The sequence below is a fragment of the Panthera leo genome, chromosome F3, assembly GCF_018350215.1.
Source record: "Panthera leo isolate Ple1 chromosome F3, P.leo_Ple1_pat1.1, whole genome shotgun sequence".
NCBI classification, from domain to species: Eukaryota; Metazoa; Chordata; class Mammalia; order Carnivora; family Felidae; genus Panthera; species Panthera leo.
This window is the reverse complement of record NC_056696.1, coordinates 22,471,468-22,496,718: the sequence shown is the minus strand read 5'-3', so window position 1 is coordinate 22,496,718 and position 25,251 is coordinate 22,471,468. Positions and strand designations below refer to the sequence as shown.

General features: G+C 35.2%; 1 protein-coding gene across 4 annotated transcripts in view; it reads right to left on the bottom strand.

Moving 5' to 3' along the window:
* The window catches only part of TPR (translocated promoter region, nuclear basket protein), an 85,189-nt gene that overhangs the window by 30,789 nt on the left and 29,149 nt on the right, over positions 1-25,251 (bottom strand). For all 4 annotated transcript variants that reach the window (XM_042926059.1, XM_042926060.1, XM_042926061.1 and 1 more), the window contains 19 exons: positions 24,097-24,300; positions 23,593-23,777; positions 22,765-22,912; positions 19,089-19,226; positions 18,863-18,994; positions 17,785-17,915; positions 16,639-16,849; positions 15,371-15,514; positions 14,842-15,040; positions 13,733-13,938; positions 13,465-13,526; positions 10,609-10,817; positions 9,548-9,820; positions 8,544-8,692; positions 7,828-7,911; positions 5,212-5,412; positions 3,994-4,125; positions 3,708-3,798; positions 1,185-1,369 (listed from right to left, as the gene is read on the bottom strand). In XM_042926059.1, coding sequence (XP_042781993.1) covers positions 1,185-1,369; positions 3,708-3,798; positions 3,994-4,125; positions 5,212-5,412; positions 7,828-7,911; positions 8,544-8,692; positions 9,548-9,820; positions 10,609-10,817; positions 13,465-13,526; positions 13,733-13,938; positions 14,842-15,040; positions 15,371-15,514; positions 16,639-16,849; positions 17,785-17,915; positions 18,863-18,994; positions 19,089-19,226; positions 22,765-22,912; positions 23,593-23,777; positions 24,097-24,300 — 3,084 coding nt within the window. The remainder of the gene's footprint in view (positions 1-1,184; positions 1,370-3,707; positions 3,799-3,993; positions 4,126-5,211; positions 5,413-7,827; positions 7,912-8,543; positions 8,693-9,547; positions 9,821-10,608; positions 10,818-13,464; positions 13,527-13,732; positions 13,939-14,841; positions 15,041-15,370; positions 15,515-16,638; positions 16,850-17,784; positions 17,916-18,862; positions 18,995-19,088; positions 19,227-22,764; positions 22,913-23,592; positions 23,778-24,096; positions 24,301-25,251) is intronic.

The following is a 25,251-nucleotide window of genomic DNA, read 5'->3' as shown; positions in this document are numbered from 1 at the left end:
GGAATTACATTTGTTTTAAGGAATCAGGCAATGAAACAAGAACCAAATACCAATAGATACAGCTTACTACACTGATCATAACAGCACTGAAATGTTAGCATATAATGTAACCATCAGGGTATCTTTTCAGGAAAAATTGCTTATATTTGCACTGAAGAAATCAGTTTTAAATAGCGATAAATTTTTAAATGTACAGACTGTAATATTGACCAACAAATACTTTATTAACCAAAAGACAAAATATTAACCAATATTTAAAACCAATCTCTGATCCTATTTTATTTGTATGTAGCTAATTTACTTTCTATTTCCTTAATTTAAGACATTAGGGAATGTGCCTTTGGATCTTAAAGCTTAATTATTCTTTGTAGCTCAAACAGCAATATGGTATTCACATAAACTGTTGCCCAATTTAGGCAATTCTGAATTGGTAGATTTGGTATATATTGCAGGATCCATACACAATCCATTAAGGCTATATTTTTACCTAATGAGGTTATCTTCATCTGTGGTATTTTAGAAGAATCTACACCTGACAGTTTTCAGTACACTATAACGCAGGGTAAGAGTCAAGCTAGATTAGTAACAGCCTTTGTAGTTTTCCTGCTGTTTCTGTAAGTTTCTGATTAAGAGATGTTCAACCCTATTACAAAGAGTGCTACATGCTAAAGGGTCATGAACGCTTTCATTAATTAGGAAAATGAAAATTAGTATGTATGAATGAAACAAAAGGAGAGAAAAAAATGTTCTGTTAAGCAGAATAGCAATTTCCTTTTGAAGAAAAAACATGCGCACCATAGAAAAGGAAACCTTCCAAATACATGGTGGTCTACTGCTAAAATAAAATTTACTTTAATTAAAATCCCAGAAACCCTTTTCCTTTTTTTAACCTTTAGAAAAAGTGACCAGACCTTTATTTGTTATGACTGTAACCATTTCAATTTATACACAACTTTTAGTAAGCCTTGCCTTTCTAAAACTTGCTTCACTTATGAAGTAAATTACTGCCATATTTTAAGGAAAAGAAGTAAGAGATTAGTTTCAGTTCAAAAAACTTTATAAAAATATGCTAAAACGTTAAAAAGTTCATTTAACTTCTGGAAAAAATTGTATCTAACAGAAAGGAGGAGAGATAAAGCCAAGATTTTTAGTTTATTTTTCAGATTGACCAGTACTTTTAATACCTGAACTGGTGGTCCCAATTCTTGAGGTGGAGCATGAATGGTCAGGCGTGGGGGCAGAGGGTGTGGAGGGCGTCTCGGAGACTGAGGTGCTCGAGGAGTCTGTCTTTCAGATGCTGATGATGGCTGTTGTTCTCTAGAAATGTCCTGGGAAAAAGATGGCTCCGCAGTACCTGCATTGCCTTCACCTAGAGGAAAAGAGAAGCTTATTTTGAACTATTAAATTTATCACAGAATAATTTGGACAATCCCCTAGAAGTATAAATTTTGCCACTAGGAATGTTCACCTCACTAATACTTTCAGAAGGAAAGCAGTGAGGTGTGGACAATGGGAGTGCAATTATCAGCTGTGCAGCCTTAGGCAAGTCCCTTAACCTCTCTGAGTCTATTTCTCTGGTCGGTTAATGGAACCAGCTAAAAAATACTTCTGTATTTTCGGTTTCTTAAACTTGTAATTTCAATGTCTTGATCTTCAGATGTCTAGGTCTTCTACATACATGGTAAAAACAACAGAAGCTGTTTCCCACTGGGAAAGTAAACAGGCTATCACAGAATTTAGCAGTTTTAAAAGTCTGAGGTCTGGAATCAGATTCTAGCTATAACATTTAATAGCTATGTGATCTTTTTTTTTTCCTCTTCTTTTTTAAGTAATCTCTATGCCCAATGTGGGGCTCAAACTCACAACCCCGAGATCAAGAGCTGCATGTTCTACCGACTGCATGTCCTGAGCCAGCCAGGTGCCCCTCTCAGATTCTTAATTGGTACCTAAACTGATAAGCTCATTGTAAGAATATAGTTGACTATTGAACAACACGGGTTTGAACTGCACAGGTCCATATATGCAGATTTTTTACAGTGCAGTACAATAATTATATTTTCTCCTCATGATTGTCTTAATAATGTTTTCTTTTCTCTAGCTTACTTTATTAAAAGAATACAGTATATGATACAATATATAAAAACATGTTAATTGTTTTATGATATCACTAAGGCTTCTAGGTCAACAGTTAGCCATTAGTAGTCAAATTCTGCGGGGGGTCAGAAGTTATACTTGAATATTTGACTATACAGGGGGTTTGGCATCCTTAACCTTGGCATTGTTCAATTTAATATTAAGTACAGTTGCTCAGGAAAAGCATTCTTTTTGTAACTTTTTGGCAACATACCAAATACATCCACTAACTTAATTTTATCCAGATTACTAGGCCTATTTTTGTTTGATTGTAAAAAAGAAAGTCTCCAGTAAGTATTCAATGAACATCTATTATATGCTTTGTATCTAGAAAAAAAATGGCTACCAACATTGGCCCTGAAAAGACTTAACTTTCAGTGATAATACTTAAAAGGGCAAAACATATTTCTTCCTGTATCCCAACTATGTGACACATAAGATGTTTCTTAAATCTATGAAATGTTTTATAAAATGTAAATTATGACCCCAAATTATCATTAATCTCTCTCCTTATGCCCCTTAAAAAGTAATACTATGTTTTAGTATATGGTTTAATATTCATTAGTTTATTTTTTTTCCTAAAAAATTTAAAAGCTGAAAGGTTGCCTATGCCCTTGCTTTATCTTAATTCACATGAGCACATACCATGCATTTATTTTTTAAGTTCATTTATTCATTTTGAAAGAGAGAGAGAAAGTAAGGGAGAGAAAGGTAGGGAAAGAGCGAATCCCAAGCAGGCTCCGCACTATCGGCACAGAGCCGACGTGGGGCTTGAACTCACAAACTGCAAGATCATGACCTGGGCCAAAGTCAAGAGTTGGACATTTAACCCACCAAGCCACCCACAAGCCCCATACCTTGCATTTTTAAATGTGCAGGTTTATACAGAAATTCAGACACAGTTTTCCCAATAGTCCACATATATAAGGCTTTATTACATTACCCTTTATGATTTTGGCTCAGTATTATTTATAAAACCAGGATATTAGACCAGATGATCACCAATTCTTTAAAACACATTTAAAAATGTTCTAAAATAAATTTTTCTATGATTTCCAGAATCCTTTAATACCTACAACATTTCAGTGAGGTCTGGACTCATCCTCTCAAACATTTAACAAAAAGCATGTTACAATGACCACAGTTATCTTTTATTCAACGGAAAACCAGTAAACATTGCAAAGCTCCAACACCCACAAATCCTAAATGTACAGCTTGATTTAGATGACCTCTTCTGGCTGTGAACTGCTATTACCACTGTTAGAGGCCCCTGACTGAAGTTTTTCCACTTAATAAAAACAGCAGCAACACGTTACATTTACAATACTTTACACACTTCGGAATGTTTGAATCTTACAAAAGTCTGATGTGGCAGCAAAGACAGTATAATGACTTTAGTGATAAATATAGTGGACTTTACATGAGAGAATAACAAACCTAGAATAAGCTAATCTCTTGCTTGCTAATTTACTAACCAAGTTTCATTCCTTACATGATAATCAAATGCTATCCTCGTTTAGAAGATATTACCAGAAATATTCAATTAAAAAAGGTCTCCTTAAAAAAAGTCTCACCACTGTTCTGAGAATCAGCAGCTCTCTGATTACTTTCACCTCCACCCATACTTTCTTCTGTTTCTGTACCTGGATCAGTTCCATCACCACCCTAAAAACAAAATATGAGGAGTAAGTGTAAATATATTAGTTACCTTAAAAACATCATAACCAAACTAAACCACAATAACAACAAACAAACAAACAAATCCAAAGGTCTAAGAAGTGTTAGTGTTCTGACAACACAGGCCTCTGTATACCCTTGGAAAACAGTTTTTCTAGCAAGTTCTTAATTCTAGCCACTTACCTCAGCATCATCAGCTTCATATCCATCATTGCCATCTGCGCTACCAGTGCCTTCGTTACTATCTTCACCCTCATCTCCCATCCCTGTGTCATCCTCATCATCATCCTCGTCTTCCTCATCTTCTTCATAATCCTAGCAGAAAAATTCCCAAGGAAAAACAAAGATCTTTGATGTAGCACACATATTCTGCACATCCTAACGGCGTGTTTAAAAATTTCAATAGGGGCGCCTGGGTGGCTCAGTCGGTTGAGGGACCGACTTCGGCTCAGGTCACGATCTCACAGCTCATGAATTTGAGCCCCGCGTCGGGCTCTACGCTGACAGCTCAGAGCCTGGTGCCTGCTTCTGATTCTGTGTCTCCCTCTCTCTCTTCCCCTAACCCCCTTGTATTCTGTCTCTGTCTCTCTCAAAAATAAATACACATTAAAAAAAAAATTTCAGTGACACACCATTGATCAGGATACAGGAGTTGTCCTGAGAGTTATATGGAATTATGTCAGTGGCAGCAAATAGCACAACTGTGAGGTTTACTGGAATGAGTACTATAATAATCAGTTCTGTATCCTAACTGTTGACATGAGATCAGTTCAAAGATCAAAGCTCCGAGATGTCCAAAAAGTGTTAGGTGGTCCACTTGATTCTCAATTTAAAAAGTGGCACTGAAGAAAAAACATGATGGAATTATACTAAACTATGAGCCTTTAAAAACCACTGTTTGATTAATGAAAGAATCTCAAATGAATGGTTATCAATAAGGATTAATTCCCAAAATAAAAAATAAAGTTTCACTTAAAATATGCTTCAATTAGCAAAAAACCAAACACACACAAAAGACACAAAAAAACCTTCCATTATTTTTGAAAAAAATTATGTGACTAAACAAGAAAAAAAAACCCTTTTTTTATCTCCAGAAATGATAGAGCTTACAATTAAATCCAGTTAGTTGTCAGTATCAGTAATATTTAAAACTAAGTTCAATTAATTTAACAAATTTAGCAAATCCTAAAAGGGCTTAGCAATTAAAAAAAAAGATGGACTTTTCATCACTTGTTCTATGCTCAATTCCATTATAAAATGTTAATTTCAGAACTATTGGGATAAAAAAAGCAAAATAACCTATTTAAACTGACAGGGAAGCAGATGTTACTGGTTGATGAATTAGCAGTCTTAAGGATTGGAGCATTTCATCCAGCAGTTTAAAAATAATGGATGATTTACCTCATGTTCTCCATCATTTTCATCATCATCCTCTTCTTCATCGTCACTGTCAATTACAATGACATCATCTCCTTTGCCTTGACCATCTTGGGATGAAGTTGTCGTTTGCTGATCTGACTGAAGGGGTCCAAGGTCTATTTGTAGAGACTGAGAGGTTTCTTCACTGTCTTCCATCGGAGTATAATCTCCCTGGGTAACTCCCTTATAAGAGTGAAAAAAAAAATACAAAGAAAAACAATTTTTTTTAAAGTAAAATATACTTAAAACTATCAGTGAGATACTGTATATCTAAGACAAAAAAACACTTGTGGACTAGTAGCATTTTGTTTTTAAAACGTGATTTTTAGGGGCGCCTGGGTGGCTCAGTCAGTTACGTGTCCGACTTCGGCTCAAGTCATGATCTCACGGTCCGTGAGTTCGAGCCCCGCATCGGGCTCTGGGCGGACAGCTCAGAGCCTGGAGCCTGCTTCAGATTCTGTGTCTCCCTCTCTCTCTGACCCTCCCCCGTTCATGCTCTGTCTCTCTCTGTCTCAAAAATAAATAAACATTAAAAAAAATAAATAAAAATAAAATAAAATGTGATTTTTATTAAAAGAAGAATTAATTTGAAACACATGCTAAAGAAAATAAATCGGGTTTCTTTACCGTCTTCTTGTAGAGGAAGCATTATAAACCCATTGAGTAATACTCCAATACAAAAAAATGCATATATACAGATATATGTGTATGCAAACCGGCATGATAGTGTACATCAGTGTTGTCCAACAGAAACACAATGTGATCCACGATGTGATTCACACATGTAATTTTCAATTTTCTAGTAGTCATTTAAAAAATGAAAACAAGTGAAATCAGTTTATATTCTTAATATATACAAAATATTATTTCAATATGTAATCAAACTAAGAATTTTTAAGTAGATATTCCACCTTTTAAAATTTATAATTAAGTCCTTTATTATCCAATGTAGATTTTTTATACTCACAGTCTATCTCAATTCAGACTAGCTCTATTTCAAGTGTTCAACAGCCAATGTGGTTAGTTGACAGTGTAGTTGCAGACCAAAGTCAAAAAAAAAAAATATTCACAGGCTTGCAACTTATTATTATCAAAAAAAAATTTATTCCCCAAACCAGAAATAGCTTGGAAAACACACTAAACAAAATAAGCTATTATTATTGTCTTTTTTTAAAACAGCTGCCTTTTTAAGACAATGTTTACTTATTTTTGAGGGAGAGAGAGAGAGACAGAGGGAGGGAATGAGTGGGGGAGGGGCAGAGAGAGAGGGAGGCACAGAATCCGAAGCAGGCTCCAGGCCTCGAGCTGTCAGCACACAGCCTGACACAGCGCATGAACTCATGATCCACAAGATCATGATGAGAGCCAAAGTCGGATGCTTAACTGAATGAGGCACCCAGGTACCCCTATTATTATGGTCTTTTTTACAAAGGTGCTTCTATCCCTAATAACTCAGTATACTGTTCTCAAACCATGTTAAAGACATTAGACGTGAATATAATTCTTTGCTTAATTCACCCTCACAATTCTATCTTGTTAGTCTCTGAAATCAACTGTAATTTAAGCTTTATTTTTGTTATTTACTATAAAAAATTAAATAACTATTTTTTGGTTAAGCACTCAGCAAAATCTATTTTTTATACAAGCCCAAAGCAATGTCTTGTGAATTCCTTCACAAAGATTATATTTGCTGTAATGGGAAAAAATGAGTAATTTATGGTATAATTAAAAATGTGCTTCAAAGTGACAGGCTTATTTCAAGAAAAGCAATGCTTACAAAGAACATCTGCTTCAATGTCAGAAAACCAGAAAAATGAACTGTTACACATTAGTAGATAATGCTAAAAGTGGAATGGAATGCCAAATGGTACTTCTGAGTCACAGGCAATTTTGCCAATCTCAAGAAAAAACTTTGTACAGAAGACTTTAGTATAATTTGACCAAGTGTGGCAAGAAATTAGAAATTCAAGTATTATTTCAAAACTGTTATTATGCTTTTCAGATATGACACTCTGAAAGACACGTGAAATGGAGGTCATTTAGAGTACTATGCACTCATCTTTAAGGTTTAGTTTTCTGCTTTAATTAAGGAAAATAGGGAAAATTAACTTAAAAATTAATACATCTAAGAAACCAAAATTCACTTGCAATCTATGGTTGCTTATGATCTGCTTGAAACAATCCCTTAATTTTATATAGATAATTTTAGAATAAATGATCCTAAAAATTTATCCAGACAGAACATACTATTTCAAGCTGAGGAGTATAACTAGAAACTAGACAGCCTAAGTTTAAGTCCCAGCTCCAGTGCTATCAGAAGTTGAGTATGTTACTTACCTGAGCATCATATAATAGGGCTGCTGAGGATTAAATTGGCTATTAACTGCTAATTTCTTAGAACACTTGGGATGCACAGTAAGGAATTATATTAATTATCAGTTGTTAAACTATTAATATTACTTTATTATGAATTCTCAATTATTGTGGCAGAGGGATGAAAGAAAAGTAATAGTATCTAAAACAGTATCTGTTACAGTTTGTCAAAGCTGATTTCATTCATGAAATGCAACAATTTATTACTTTAAATGTTTTACTTACTTCTCCAATGGAATCTTGAGAATCTTGGTTGTATACTTGAGTCTCTACCTCTCCATCAGTACTTTCTTCTGCCATAACTTCTTCCTGAATAATAATACAAAGTGTGTTAACCAGATCAATTCACTAGATGAAGAGTCACCTGCTCAGCTAGTTTTCCCAAAATAAAAACTTAAATCTATAATTTTATGAAGCTGCTCTTACATTACATACACACAGCAGAAATGCTCTTACATTTATATGATATAACCAACCACAGTTCTCTTCAGTATAAACAAGTTTATAAACGCTAATTAAATACATGCAATGAAATTAACTTAGTAGTTTTAATGTTTCATGGTAAAACTTAATTCATTACAATTTTAGCTTCAACAAAAGAAAATAAAGGAACACAGTTTTGGTTAATCTGAGAAAAAGATGGCAGGTAACAGTTTAAAATGTCCATGAGATGATAAACTCCTTATTCTTTGATTAGAAAAAATAACCATTCATTCCATTGAAATGGAATACAACTTAAGTTTTTATAACTGTCTTTTTTTAATTGAAATGGGAAATAATTCAGTCAAAACATATGCCAAGAATTATAAACAAATGTTGGCAAAGCAACAATACCTGAGCTGCCAGTTGAAGCTTTGCAGTAAGTTCAACAAGAGTTTTCCAAGTAATGGATTTTGGCTCCAACAGGTCCATGCACCTAATAATGTGACTGAAAGACTTACCTCAGTTCCTACAGGGGTAACACTTTTCAACTTCTTTGGAAGAGGCATTTCCACGGTATCATCAGAGACTTGGTCTGATGCTTCTATGGTGCTATCCTCTTCCTCTTCACGTGTCCGTTTAGGCAAAGAAGAACTTGGGGTAGCCGAAACTTTGAAATTACATAATTAAAATCTTGAATTAGAGGATAACAAACTCAATGAACAAAGTTAGTTTTTGAAACATTTTGGTCGTTTAACTGAAGAAAGATACAGTAAACACTTAACTGAACAGTTCAACGTAATTTATTCCTGCTAATATATGTGTAAGCAAAGAGTAACTGGGGTGCCTGTGTGGCTCAGTTGGCTAAGCGTCTGACTCTTGATTTCAGCTCAGGTCATGATCTCATGGTTGTGAGATGAGCCCAGAGTTGCACTCCAAACTCTGTTTAAGATTCTCTCTCCCTCTCCCTCTTACTCTCCTCCACACACCTGCTCTCAATCAATGGTCTTATACTATCAATCTTAAATGTGGTTAATAAACCCCATCAACTTTTACAGCAATGCATTTGATTCACGGTGTACTGATGTATAACTGCTATTCACAAAGTTTACATAGGGCCTTCTATTGCTATAAAATCCAAGACTCCTTGGATAAAAAAATTTACACTGTTTGTTTAGATTTGAAAATCCTTATATGGTCTCCTACATGTTTTTTTCCTCTCAGGACCTGTATTAAGTTACATATAATGTTATGGGGTTGTATCACCTTTAAAACCAGTCAAAATAACTGGAAGAGAAGAAAGATCTTAATGACAAAAATGAGTGATCTAGTAGTAAACACGAAATGAAGTGTTAGGAATCCATTCATCCTTCTTAACCCCATTTAGAAAACAAGTATGTACAAAGAATACTCAAGATGTGTATCATATCCAAGAAAATATAATGCACAGGTCTACTCTAACTTGCTTTTAAAATTATCAAAAAAAAGTTAAAAATTAAAACAAAATAAATGAAATTAAGCTTACCAGTGCCAAATACTGCTGTGGAAGTAGAAGGCCGCTCAACTGGCGAACTCTGTACAACTTCTACTATGTTGGGGGACAGCTCTTGATTTGCAGGCTCTATCTGAGGATGACTCTGCTGGGTGGGTTGCACAAAAGCTGTAGCCTGCGTTTGTTGCTGAACGGTTAAAATGGGTTGAGGGATCGAAGGCTGGACATTAGGACTAGTAGAACGAACAGAACCACTTGCACTTCCAAACACTGGAACATGTTCCACAGGCCCTTCTGACTGCATCGCTGAAAAATAATTATAATATTTAATATATGAAGTTTCCTATTCTTAGCAAACTTGGATTTTTCCCTCCCTACTATGTTACAGGTAACATTTTACAGTTATTTGTGTATGTATCTCTCACCACTCACTAGGCAAAAACAGTGTGGGTAAAGGTAATTAATGTATTCTGAATTTTTGTGTTGCCTATGTGACTGACATGGTAGTGTGCAGTTTGGTGGTTGAATTAAATTAGTCTCTGAAACTCTTTGCATCTATGATTTTATTTAAATCATAACCAAATAAGATAAATTAAGAAGATCAAAGACAAATTACACAGTTTTATTATTAGTAATGAGTAAGAAACTAGCCATGGGAACAAAGTGAAGAAAATACTGAAATGGTCAGACAGTTTCAGTGAAAGAGTGGTGTCTGCGTTGAACCAGTGGTTTAGTATGCTTTCCAAGGTGGCTTTCATATCATCTTCCTAAGCCATTAGAAGTAAATATGTTGGCCTTAGAAAAACATGCTATGTACTTATAGGTGTGTTATTTTCCTCCTCCTTCAGCTTAAAAACAATAACAACAACAACCAAAAAAACAAAGCAGAAAGAAAGGGAAGGAAGGAGGAAGGAAATTCACTGCATTAACAAGTATCCTGGGAGGCACACACTTGAAAATATTAACTGCCCACTTTTACTATATGTTTGTCTTTAGCTTTAGTGGAAGCCTTATTTATCCTTGAACTTACTGTTATCTTCTCATAACAAATTTAAATGAGTAGTCAGTCTGATCAGATTTATTATTTTACTTACCTTCCTGTGATTCCACTTGTGTAGTGGGCATCACTGTAGCTGTTGGGGTTGTAGTAGGATTTGTAACAGTTGCAGGTGTGACCATTGGGCGGATACTAGCCCTGGGTGTTGACTTATTCCCAGCCATAGCTGCAGCTGTCACTTTACTTGGAGTAGACACAACAGGAGTTGGCTTGATATTGGCTGTTGGTGGGTCTGATGTGCTGGCACTTACAGAGGGGAAAATGCAAGAATAATGATTCATATAAAGTTACTATAAATACTTCTTATAAAGTACATATATTCTATCAAAACAAAAAGTGCCACATAAAGTAATCTGGATAAAGAACAAAACTGGAGGTACCACAATCCCAGATTTCAAGATACACTGTAGCAGGTACACCTGGGGTGGCTTAGCTGGTTAGGCATCCGACTCTTGACTTTGGTTCAGGTCATGATCCCAGGGATGTGGGATCAAGGCCTGAGTCAGGTTCTATGGGGCTGACAGGATGGAGCGTGCTTGGGATTCTCTCTCCCTCTCTTCGCCCCTCCCTGCTCACATGCACATGCTCTCTCTCATATAACTCTTAAAAAAAAAAAAAAAAGGATATACTGCAGTACTCAAAACAGTATGGTACTAGAACATGAACAGACACAAGATCAATGGAACAGAATAGAAAGCCCAGAAATAAACTCATGATTATATGATCAATTAATCCATAACAAAGGAAGCATGAATACACACAGAGAAAAAGACAGTCTCTTTAACAAATGGTTGAGAAAACTGGACAGCTATATGCAAAATAATGAATTTCTTATACCACACACAAAAATAAACTCAAAATGGAATAAAGACCTAAATATGAGACTTGAAACCATAAAAATCCTGGAAGAGAGCACAGGTAGTAATTTCTCTGACATTGGACATAGCAGCATTTTTCTAGGTATGTCTCCTGAAGCAAGAAAAGCAAAAGCCAAAAAGTTAAACTATCAGGACTACATAGAAATTAAAAAAAAAAACCCTCTACACAGCAAAGGAAACAATCGACAAAACCAAGACACTGTACTGAATGGAGACGATATTAGTAAATGATACATCTGATAATGAGTTAATCTCCAAATCACATAAACAAATAATTCAATTAAAAAATGGGCAGAAGACAAGAACAGACATTTCTCCAAAGAAAACATACAAATGGCAACAGACACATGAAAAAGTGCTTAACACGACTAATCATCAGGGAAATAGAAATCAAAATCAAAATGAGATATCACCTCATACAAATCTGAGTGCTAGTATTAAAAAGACAAAAAATTACAAGAGTTGGCAAGGATGTGGAGAAAAGAGAGCACTCATGCACTGCCAATAGGACTGTGAACTGGGGCGCCTGGGTGGGTCAGTCAGTTAAGTGTCCGACAATGGCTCAGGTCATGAATTCGCAGTTTGTGAATTCGAGCCCCGTGTCGGGCTCTGTGCTGACAGCTTGGAGCCTGGAGCCTGCTTTGGATTCTGTGTCTCCCTTTCTCTCTGCCCCTCCCCGACTATGCTCTGTCTCTCAAAAATAAAAAAATGTTAAAAAGAAAAAAAAAAAAGATTGTCAATTGGTGTAGCCACTCTGGAAAACAATATGGAGGGCCCTCAAAAAATTAAAAATAGAATTACCATATGATCCAGTAATTCCACTAGTGGGTATTTACACCCACTGAATATGAGAACATTAATTGGAAAAGATATATGCACCCTTGTGTTTACTGCATTATTTACATTAGCCAAACTATGAAAGCACCCCAAGTATCCATCAACAGATGAATGAATAAAGGAAATATGGTATATATACACAGTGGAATATTACTCAGCCATAAAGAAGACTGAAATCTTGCCATTTGTAACAACATGGATGGATTTAGAGTGAAATAAGTCAGCTAGAGAGAGATAAATACCATATAATTTCACTCCTATGTGGAATTTAAGAAATAAAATAAATGAACAAAGGAAAATAGAGACAAAAAACAGACTCTTAAATATAGAGAACCAGAGGGGAGGTGGCAGGGTAGGAGGGTAAAACAGATGAAGGGGATGAAGAGTACACTTATGTAGTGATGAATAACTAAGGTAGAGAATTGTTGAATCACTATATTGTATCCCTGAAACTAATACAACCCTGTATATTAATTACACTGGAATTAAAAAGAATAAAAACAAAAAACACTAAGTTGTACACTGAAGTAGCTGAATTGTGGGGTTTAATTTTATCTCAATAAAGCTGTTATTAAAATAAATAATAATAATAATAAAGAGCACTATGTGTTTCCTCAAGGGAGTGTTTAGTAGGTACAATTGTGTATGAGCTCAGACCCTGTATTCAGTTTTTCCTAACACTGCTTTGGGTACTTTTGGCAACCTTGAAAAAAAAAAAAGTTATAGAGTGCAATTCTGTATTTTTTGTTCACTAAGTGTTTCAAAAGTCTTAGTGAAAAAGTTTTGAATTTAAGCATTAAAAACTACAGTAAATGCTCTACGATCGTGCATCCTGATAGTGTTCTGTTTGTCACTGAACTCAGGTCTTAGCCTAGCCTCTGAAATTTGTTATCATAGAACATCACAGAGAATATCAGTAGCCTTGCTGAAGTCTAAAAGATAAAAGATAATCTTGTTTCTTTTGTCACAAAGGTCTACCTGAGAGGACTGAAAGGATGCTGAAAACAAGAGTCCTGGAAAAAAGAGTTGCAACTACACGATGCAGTTTTGTACAGATAAACAGCTCTTTAGTACATAATTTTATAATATAGATTTGTTTTCTCCTCCAAGATCACTAACTCTTGCCTGAACTTTAAAAGAAATAAAAACAGATAAACTGTGACAGAACTAAAACTCACATTCCTCTTTCACCAGAAGCTGGAGTTGTTTTCAATGTGATCTGCCTCTGCTGTTCTGGGACCTATAAAAAGAAAATTATGGATTATTTTGTCTACGCTACAAGAGTTCACTAAACAATGCCATCAAAATATTTTACTTTTATTAATTCTCTCTGTATACTTCGTTTAGCCAAAATTTACTGATAAAGGCCTCTAAATCATCAGACACCTTCAAGCACAATGTACAAGGACAAAATGATTTGTCATTTACACAGAATTAGCTAACTACCTTAGTAGTAGGTTCTTGAGGCTCATCTCTCTGCTCAAGGTGTCTCTCTTGATGCTCCCGGAGTTCTCTTTCCAAGCGACTAATTCGACCTTCATACTGGGACTTAAGAGCAGTCATTCGAACATCCAATTCATCTTTCTGCTGATCTAAGGCTCCATTCCTTTGTTTAAGCTCCTCATTTTCTTTAGTTAGCTGATCTTTTACACCTAAAGAAGAAATCACATGATTCTATTATTATAATCAAGCAATGGAAGTAAAGAACCTTTATGCATTTCATAGGTACACAAAGGTTGTATCAGATTCTATTCCTTAGCTTTAACATCTACAATTAATTCTAATACACAATACATCTGAATAAATAAACATCTACATAGATCTATATTTACTACTCCAATATAAAAAATACTGTACCATAAAAATGTGTAACTATCTCTAAGATCTCATAAAGATAAAGGATACAGCATAAACTGTAGTCAGTGTAAGTCCTTTTATAAATATAGCTTTTAATATTTCAATACATTACTAAAATACAAGGTTATAAATTCCAAAATTTTCATTTCATACAACCTATAACATACTTAAAAATAATCAGGTAACTTTACTTTTTTTTAATGAAATAAGTTGCTGGGACACTATATTACAGATCATTAAAAAAATTGCTTACAATAAAACCCAGATGATTGGGCATTTTATTTACCCACTAAGCAGAACAGCAAGCAAAGTGCAATTAGTTCCCAAGCATTCCAGCACTGGGTCCTTCACAAATCGGACATGATATTCTCCACAAAGGGCTGGAGGAGCCCCCAGAAAAGTTAAGGCACAGAAAAATCAGTGGGCTAGTAAGAGCCAATGCTATCTACGAATTTACAGAAGGCCTCTTGACAAAGCACACAGCGGAACCAAAGGATCTCCCAACAGATGGCAGAAACAGACACACAATAAAGGAGAAGAACCATAGTACTTCCTATTACCAGCCAAAAATTAGGAAAAACTTCATAAATAGATCAGGGACATCCTCATCATTTGAAAATTAAGACTGTTCTAATTTTGTGTCTAAGAGAAATCAACCTAATATTTAAGTACAAACTCTAGCATATACAGAAATTTACCAGCTAAATGCGCAATTTTTGATTTTGCTGCTACTATGGCCTTTCTTGTTTTTTCTTCCTTTTCAGTTATCTGCTGTCGGAGTTGCTCCTCTTGTGTGGTTCTATCTTGAAGATCCTGGCGGAGTCGTGAAAGCTCAGACTGAAGCTGCACAGTCTGTTCCTGCAGATTTCTTGCTTCTGTCTCTTTTTCAGATAATGTCTTTTAAAGGAAAGCAAAGTATTCATGTAATTCAATTATACCAATATAAACTGTACACCCTGCAGACTTAACATGTAAAACTTATTAATTTGCTTATTTAAATGGAAATATAAATGTAAAATGTGGTCAAACCATTCAAGTGGATACCTGAAGACGATTAGATACTATTTACACACACGTCATTCACGTATAAAAGATAAATATCCATAAAAAAGATAATAAAAATGCTTCCATATGACAAGAGAAACTGTCAGTGTTTAACACATATTTCAAGTATTTAACAAGGAAACAATTAGGGACACATACACTCTTCACTACTCTCAGTCATACCTTCTGCAGATTCTCTACTTGACTCTCCAGTGATTTTGACTTTGTTTCAGCTTGATTGAGGGTTTCTTTGAGCTCCTGCATTTCCTGGACTGAGACATGCTGTTCCTGGTGGTCTCCAGAAGATTGAGCCGAGGTCTCCATGGCCTAAGATGACAAACAGTAATAATATACTTCCACATTTATACTCAATAATTCCACTTCCAAAAGTTCATCTAAGGTAATAATCACAACTATGCAAAGAAATTTACCTTAAAAGGTATTCATAAGTGAATTTTCTATGGAATAACTCTAATGTCTGAAAGGAAGATGTATTAGTTAAGCAAGTTAGAGTCTTCTATACAACTGGATAATAGCCATCTAATCAAAATGATGCTGCACTATCGATGGATCTCTGACATACAAATATATTTTCACAATAACCCCCATTAAGTGAAATAGCACTCAAGTGCTAATGCAGTCAATACTAAGGGGTAATAATTTTGGACATTTTTACATTTTATTTATTTTTTTTATTTGAGAGAGAGAAAGAGTACACATGTGCAAGTCTAGGTCAGGGAGAGGGATAGAGGGACAGGGAGGGGGTTGAGGGAGAGAGAGAATGAATGAATGAATCAGTGAATGAATGAATATCTTAAGCATGGCGTGTGACATGGGGCTCAATCCCATGACCCTGGAATCATGACCTGAGATGAAATCGAGAGAGGGACGCTCAACCGACTGGGCCACCCAGGCATCCTGCATTTTGGATTTTCAAAATACATTTTCTAATCTAACAGGTGCTAAATATATACTTAAGTTAACATACGTTTGTTTTTACTTCTGGGAATTAATTCAGATTCAAAATGTTACAAGAACTAAACAATTCCTTTTGATAGGTGGCTAATATACATTACCTATGTAAAACTGTAATAAAGTCTGATTAATTATAAAGAACTACCATTTTTTATATACACAATTTTAGTCAGCAATAAGTTACAAGAACAGGTCTGAAAAAGGAAAATATTTGAAGTTGGAACACTGAACTAAAATAACAAAGCATTTACTAAAATTTCTTCATGAATTTATAGTGTAACTTGAGGCAAATTAAAGAGATATCTTAAACCAAATAATCATATATAAACTTATAGTTATGTTCAGAATCTAAAAACCAATAAATAAAAATTATAAAGAAAACTTATTACATGAGTAAAAGTGTATAAAACAAAGTTGTGTATATCAAAAATTATATATACAAACATACAAACATAAAGAAAATTACTTCAAAATACCTTATCCTGTTGTGCTTTAAGTTCTTCATACTGAGTCTTGTATCTACGCCCAATCTTCTTGACTTGAGTAATAGTTTTGACTTTTTCCTGGATGTCAATTATTTTGGCATCTAAGTCCTTTTGGATGGTTTCCTTTTCAGTTCTTACTTTATTTAAGTCTTCCTTTAGACTCTGGATTAAGTTCTGGTTGTTCGTCAAAGATGCATTTGATCTAAACAAACAAAAAAATAAAGGAGAAAATAATCAAATGTTAGTACACAGATTTTAATCCACTTCTGCCTGACACTAAAATATATAATTTCTACTATATTGGGTGTTGAGTAAATACGTTAGGCTTTGTAGTCCACATGTAGTCTTTGTCACATGTCCTTCCTTTTTTACAGTACTTTAAAAATGTGAAAATCTCTCAGTTTACAGGCCATGCAAACACAGGCATGTAGGTTATAGTCTGCAAACCCCTGTACTTTATCAAACTGAATCTGAAATCACATGACCTGAATTAAGAGTATGGGTTTAACAACTACTACCTGTGATCTTGGGTACCTTTCTAAAACTCAGTTTCCCCATTAAGTACTCTCTCCTACTTAAAATGCCAGACTGCTATAAAACAAAAGAATATACATGAGAAAAATCTGTAAGCTGTCAAGTATTACAGAAGTAGGAGCTAACATAAATAAATAACACTAAAATTTAAACTTAAAAAAGATGTCAGAAACATTAATTTTAATTTTAAATTTCTTAACTTTAAAAAGGCACCAGTTCATTGTAAGTTCATTTTTAAAAATTTCTTATTTAAAAACTTTCTTTATTAAACACTTTCAAAATACTCATAAATAAATGCTAACCAAAAGAAGAAAAACCTGCTTACAAAAGTTATCAACTGTTAAGAAAATAAATACGTTTAGGTTTAGACTCATACCAAAAATGTAGATTTTTAAAAAGTAATAATCATATACATAAAGGCATAAAATTAAATTACTGCTTGCTTGGCTCCATAAAGTAATAAAGGGAAAGCCACATGTAAAGGCTGCACCACTTTTCATTCTTTCTAACTCAGGAAGCACTTGGGCAGTCAATATATAAAGAGTAGAAATAAACTCAAGATTTCATATATTAATATACAATTTAAGATTTCTCTCCATATACCTTGCAATTTCCGCTTTAAGTCTCCCAATTTCTTCAGTCAACTGCTGGATACGCTTAGTATGAACTTCCTTTTCAGAAAGGAGCTTCCGATATTCTTCTGTATCTGGATCTTTCTGTTGACTTACTAGATGCTAGAATAGCAAAAACGCATAATATGGTTATATAGGTTTTATGAAACTAATGTACTATAATAAAATAGCAGCATATCTAATTATGCTTGCTGTCTTATACATGGTGATCAAGTACCAAACTATAAAATAAGATTGAAGGTTTAGTTTATTTACCTAAAATCCCTAGCCAAAATGGGAAAGGGAAATAAATGTCATTATGCATTATTTTTTTATAACTGCAAACAAATACTTCAAAATAGTTACAAACAAGTCAAATAAATGAATCTAAAGAAATGATAAGCTTTTAATATTAAATATCCACTTTCATTAAAATGACATTTACAAGGAAAAAATGTCTATAAATCATTACAACTGCATAAAAATAAACTAAATTTAACTGATTCCATTGAGTCAGGAAAGAGTGCAGTGAAGTTTACCAGTAACATATCTAGATTTGGGAAGATCACCCTCCTTTCTTACTTTTCAGATTGCTTGTGTGATAAAAACAGGAAAAAATGGGCTCTAAAATTCTATAACCCTATTCAGATCATAACAATTACTATTCTAGACCATTTTCTAGGAGCCAGGTGCTAAGTGAACTGCTTTACATTTATTAAACTTTTTGTAAAATGAAAAGTGGCTGGGAAATATTAAGGAACTCTCACAAATTGCATAACTACTATCTGGCAAGGCAGATTTCCAATCTTTTGTTTAAATATGGAGCTGGAGTTTCTAACCCTCTAATCAAAATTGTACAGTTTTGTCCCCCCAAAAAGTTTTCAGTGAACAAGTCTTTTTAAAGTGTTTCAATCAGCTAGATAAATTCATTTTTTTCATGTACAAAAATATTTTAGATACAGGAAAAGCGTAAATTTGGAATTAAAAGAAATAAATTAGCCATTTCTCATCCTCTTAAATGTTGTCCTATTATTTAAAAAATCAACACCTCCATGTTTAATTGCATTTACCTGGTTACGTGCTTTCCAACGTTTGACATCTTCTTCTAGTAACTTCTTCTCTGCTTGCAACATACCGCTTTTCTCACTCAGCTCAGCATTTGCTTCTTGTAAGGGTAAAATATCTAACTCCAGTTTCCTTACCTGAAAATAGTGTCAGTATTTTTTTGAACATCTGATGTAAAAACTCTAACATTAAAAATGACACGTGTTTACTCTTGATTAGGAAGTTCCAAACCTTTGCTTGCATCTGCTGTAAATCCTGTTCTAGCCTCTCTTTTTCTTCTCTTAGCATCTTATTGGTCTCCATCACTACATTCATTGTTTCGGTTTTCTTCATCAGTTCTTCATGCTGAGCCATTGTTTTTGCAGTTACCTAAAGATTTCAAACACACGTGTATAACAACATCCAACGGTAGGTGAAGACTTATCTTTTCCTACCAGTTCTAATGAAAGTTGTACATGTTTATTTTTCTGTGATGCACGCTGACTACAAGTTTAAAATTATAGGGATGAAAACAAAAAGATAAAAATCCCACTAATAAATAATCAGTTCTAACACTGGGTAAAAACATTAATTCAGATCTCTATTATCTATTAATCTTTCTCTATTCTTTTTCTTGGTATACTGAATTTATTAATAGTTCTAAAATGATATTATTCCCCCTCCACCATGTTCCCCACTGTTTAGAAATTCTTCATTTCATTCAGTTGTTTCATCACTTTGGTTTTGAGCAATTCTACTGAATATTTCTTCAACAGTGACGAACTTCTCTGTTCTGTTCTCATTGGGTGTAATTATCCATCTTTTACATGTTACTTTATTTCCTCACCATTTTTAAAGCTATGGCTCGGGTCAAAGGATAGTGTTATAGCAGTCAATCAAAAAGAAAAACCATAGGCCTTCCTCCTCCTCGCCCTGCCGCCTTGATTTCAGCAGTCTTCGTTTTTCACAGTAGTTAATTTTCTAGATATGTCTTGTAGATCTCAAAGTACTAAAAGGGAAACTCCCATTCAAAAGCAATTTATCTTAAGATACTGTAAGCAATTCTAATTTTTTTGTCCATTTGAAATATATGTTATGCTCTAACAAATCCTGTCAAACATAACCACCGTCCACATAGTTGAACTTCTGGGATCAAGAAAGTATACTTTGATTCCAATCGTAACCGGTGGGGCCCATCTAACTCAACTGTGAAAAGACATATCACAGAATAACCTTCTGCTGATTACATGGCCTGCAACAGCCCTCCTGCTAGAGGAGTGGGGGTTTCAGGTCGGAGCCTGTGGGACTACTGGTATGTGCGGTGGTGGGGGAGGGGGCTCTAGCTGCATCTCTGGTTTCTTTTTTAAAATCTTAGATGATGCCCCCCCCCCCTTCCAATCCATTGTCCTTTCTTCACTTTCTACTACCACCTTTGACTGAAGCATAGACAGCACCCCCTCTAATCCCCTCTGAAAATGGCCTTTGGGGACAAATTCAGGGTTTTCCCATATCTTCTCCCCAACCTTAACTGAGGACTGTGTTTTCCTTCCTCTTCCTCAAGTGCATTTTTACACTATCACCACTGAACACCTTCCATGACACTTCCTTGCTTTGGCTAGAAGCCATCAGGTAAGGTTGGAGAGAATTTCAGACTTCCCTTGTGTAGTACTGGAACCACATTTACTCTCTCTCCACCAGCTTGATAATGAATATTGGATCCTCAGCCCTGCCATACTTGGCTTTCATTATTAAATGATGTGGGATTTTTTTTTTTTTTAATATTTATTTTTGGGAGAGCGCAAGTGGGTGAGGGGCAGAGAGAGGGGGACAGAAGATCTGAAGTGGGCTCTGTTCTGACAGGCTGACAGCAGCAAGCCCAATGCAGGGCTCGAACTCATGACCACGAGATCATGACCTCAGCTGAAGTCAGATGTTCAACCGACTAAGCCACCCAGGTACCCCAAATGATGTGGATTTTTTTTAGTTCAGGTTTTGACAAAGTGAAAGTAACAGTCACCAGGGGTACTCAAACCTGCCAGCCCTCACTCTTGTTGGTGGTTAAACTTGGAGAAAGGCCACAGAAGACACTTACAAGCACACACAATCCCCCTGAATGAGTTGTTTTCTTTTCCTAGAATTGCATTAGCTTTTAAAAATTGATCCTTGCAATCCATCTGGGTCTCGTTTGCAATCTGACAAATGGAACAAAAAGAACCCTGAATTCGGTGCATACTTTGCTTTTGGTGCTGCTGCTTCTCATGGTTCTCAGCAGAGATTAAGAAAGAACGTGCACACAGCAGATCCCTGATATTGGTGGGCCTGATTTCCTGGCAAATTGCTGTCGTTTTCCACTTTTCTGTTCAGGACCACTGATTGCTGAGATGTGGATGCATACTGAAATTAAAGCAATTCATTGTGTTCTAAAGTTTGTTTCTTTTAATTCAGTGTTCGTGTAAAACCACCTTTTGAAGCAGCAACTCTCAAATCTGAAGAGCAATTGATGTTTCCATTAATTTAATTAAATCCTTACTTCTAAGGATTTAACATCCTGTAAGTAAAGTTTAATATAACAGTATTTCATAAGCAGCCTTTTTATTGTCAGACTATTGCCTTTTAATATAGTAAAAAAAAAAGTGTGCATAAAAAAAAAGCTATGATACAGGGTTACCATCCTACACTGTTCATGTTTGGGTATTATTTTTTATATAACGCGTGATATTTCTTGACTCTTTCGATTGTATGTAAAAGCTGGTTCTCCCATCTAACTTTGTTGGTTGGGCATTTTCTAGTATTATTTGCCGGAAGGAACACTGAGAGAATATGCCATCTTTTTAAAAATCCTGATTCTGCTTTTTTTTCCTCCAAATGTTAATGCCACTGATTGGAGGGTTTTATATATTATGAGATATATTTGAATGGGTTTTTGTCAAGATATAATTCTGAAACTTTTCATTTCTGTATGAAAATATAAACCCCATAAATCTACTCACTTTCCCCTGGGGTTGGATGGCTTTTGTCTAACAGCCATTCCAACTATCATTTAAAAGAAGATAAATGAGTAAAGGTCATAATTTCCTTCCTTCCAGATGTGAAGTTCTATTATTGAATCTCCTTAGAATGAGCACATGCAATTGTAAGCTTCTGGGTGGTAGCGTGGGTTAAGGAGTTGAGCTTTTGCTGTGACCATCCATTCACCTCAGCAACTTCTTTTCCTTTCTTGGTTGACAGTTTTGACTATTTTTTGCTCCCTTGCTGAGGAAAAAATGTTCTGTAGCAGTTTCTACCCACAATTTTATCCCAGAATAATTACTGACATACATATGACAACTATAATAATAAAAAAGAGAACTGAAATTTACTTAAGCACTCACCATGCACCAGACATGTTTCTAAATGCTTCCCGTACTTGAACTCACTTAATCCTTATTATTATCATCCCAATATTACAGATGAGAAAATTTAAGAGCAGGGAAAATAATATACCCAAGACACACATCTAACGGTATGAAGCTAGAATTTAAAACCAGGCAGTCTAGGGGCGCCTGGGTGGCTCAGTCAGTTGAGCGACCGACTTCGGCTCAGGTCATGATCTCACGGTTTATGAGTTCGAGCACCGCTTCAGGCTCTGTGCAGACAGCTCAGAGCCTGGAGCCTGCTTCGGATTCTGTGTCTCCCTCACTCTCTGCCCCTCCCCCACTCATGCTCTGTCTCTCTGTGTCTCAGAAATAAACATCAAAAAAATTTTTTTTAAACGAGGCAGTCTGATTGCCACTAGTCTTTTACCATTACACTGTATCACTAGTTAATAACGTTTAATAATCTGTGAGTGTAGGAAAAACGCTTATTTCAGATTAAATTTTACGTTTCAAGAAACTGAAATGTGCTCTCTTGATTTAAAAACTGCTTTCTTAAAGCTTGGGATACATACCTGGACTTTCTCTCTTTCAGCATTGAGACTATCCTGCAGTTCCTGCAGCTCTCTTTCTAAAAGTTCAACTCTTTGACGATAACGCAGACTCTCAACCTGAGCCACCTCAAACCTGGTTTCAGCAATTTCTTTTTCTCGTCGTATAAATCTACAGGAATATATAAAATTTTATTTGAGTAAAAAAAAAATGCCACCAACACAACATTTTAAAACTTGGATAATCTTTAAGATGACAAATCTATTCACGTTAGTAACTATTTTTACATGTTTTCATTAATAAGTAACGAGAGATGCTTTTTATTATAGACAATGGCTTCAGAAATGTGTATCTTTAAAAAAATAATTGAGGGGCATCTGCTGGCTCAGTTGGTTAAGCAGCTGACTTCAGCTCAGGTCATGATCTCACAGGTTGTGAGTTTGAGCCCCGGGTTGGGCTCTGTGCTGACCGCTAGGAACCTGGAGCCTGCTTTGGATTCTGTGTCTTTCTCTCTGACCCTCCCCCACTCTCATTCTGTGTCTGTCTCTCTCTCAAAAATAAACATCAAAAAAAAAAAAAAAAAATTGAAAGGCATTTAGTTTTTCAAAGAACTCGCTCAAGTTCTTACTATCAGATTCAACTTAAAGTCATATCTTTAGCGTGGCCTATGTCTAAATGTCAAAAGTGACTGCTGATAGGGTAGAAGTGGGTTTGTTGGCCAACAGGAATGGAATGAGCTTTATAAATAAATAGCAGATAACCCCCACTTCCCTAATTTATGCATTTATAGTTACATTACACAGTGCTTGGTATACCACAAAATAAAGCATTAAGAATATTATTGGATTTACCTGAGAATTTCTAAAATTTGTTCTTGAGATTTTCCTTCTTCACTTAGAGAGACATTTAAGGGACCCTGTACACCTTCCTTCACAGAGGCAACAACCTTGTCACTTAATTTTTCAATTTGATCATGAAGTAATCGGTTTTGTTTCTCTAGATCTTCACAGCGAGACACACACTTGGAAACTTCATCCTGTAAACAAGAGTCTATCATAATAGCAGATTTTCTGGAGTACCTGGGTGGCTCAGTCGGTTAAATATCCGACTTCAGCTCAGGTCATGATCTCATGGTTCATGAGTTTGAGCCCCACATCAGGCTTTCTGCTGTCAGCAAGTAGTCTGCTTTGGACCCTCTGTCCCCTTTTCTCTCTGCCCCTCCCCAGCTTATTCTCTTTCTCTCTCAAAATAAATAAATAAAAACCAATAACAGCAGATTTTCCAATCACTGTATATTTAAAAACCCCCGTACCTTTAAATTCTCCAGAATACTCTATCATGATGTATAATAATACCTTTAACATTCTTTCTCTTTCTTCCCAAGATGCTTTGCACTCCAATAACTGTGATTCTGCTTTCTGGGTTGTTTCTTCCAAATGCTGACGGACTGATGCCATTTTGGAAACCTGTTCCTTGGCAGCTTGTAGAGCTTCAACATCAGCAGCATGGAGCATCAATTCTCTCTCATACTTATTCTGAGCTTCCACAGCTATTTTAGCCTGTAAGAAATTATTTCCCCATTGACACAAGATTAAAAACTCATAAGGCTAGTCAGTATTTTCTGAAAAGATGCACATTACATTCTTTAAAAATCTAAATGTACCAAAATAAAATACTTAGAAGTTACGCTGTATCTATTTAATGAAATATGCGGCCTATAAGAAATTCATGTTAGACCTAAAGACACTTGCAGATTGAAAGGTAAGGGGATGGAGAAACATTTATCATGAAAATGGAAGTCAAAAGAAAGTCGGAATAGCAATACTTCTATCAGTATCAGTTAAAACCAAACTTTAAACCAAAGACTGTAACAAGAAATGAAGAAGGGCACTATATCAAAATAAAGGAGACTATCCAACAAGAAAATCTAACAATTGTAAATATTTATGCCCCCAACATGGAAGCATACAAATATATAAAACAGTTAATAAAAAACATAAGCAAACTCATTGATAATAATATAATAACCATAGAGAACTTTAACTACTTACATCAATGGACAGGTCATCTAAGCAAAAAGCAACATGCAAACAATGACTTAAATGACACACTGGACCAGATGGACTTAACAGATATATTCAGAACATTTTATCCTAAAGCAGAATACACGTTCTTTTCTAGTGCACATGGAGCATTCTCCAGAACAGATCACACACTGGATCACAAATCAGGGTTCAACAAGTATAAAACGACTGAGATCACACCACCACACACCATGCGTATTTTCCAACCACAACACCATGCAACTTGAAGTCAACCATAAGAAAAAATTGTGGAAAGGCCACAAATACATGGAATTTAAAGAACATCCTACTAAACAATGAATGGGTCCACCAGGAAATTAAAGAAGAAATAAAAAATACATAGATGCAAATGAAAATGAAAACATGATGATCTAAAATCTTTGGGATGCAGCAAAAGCAATCATAAAAGTGAAGTACACAGCAATA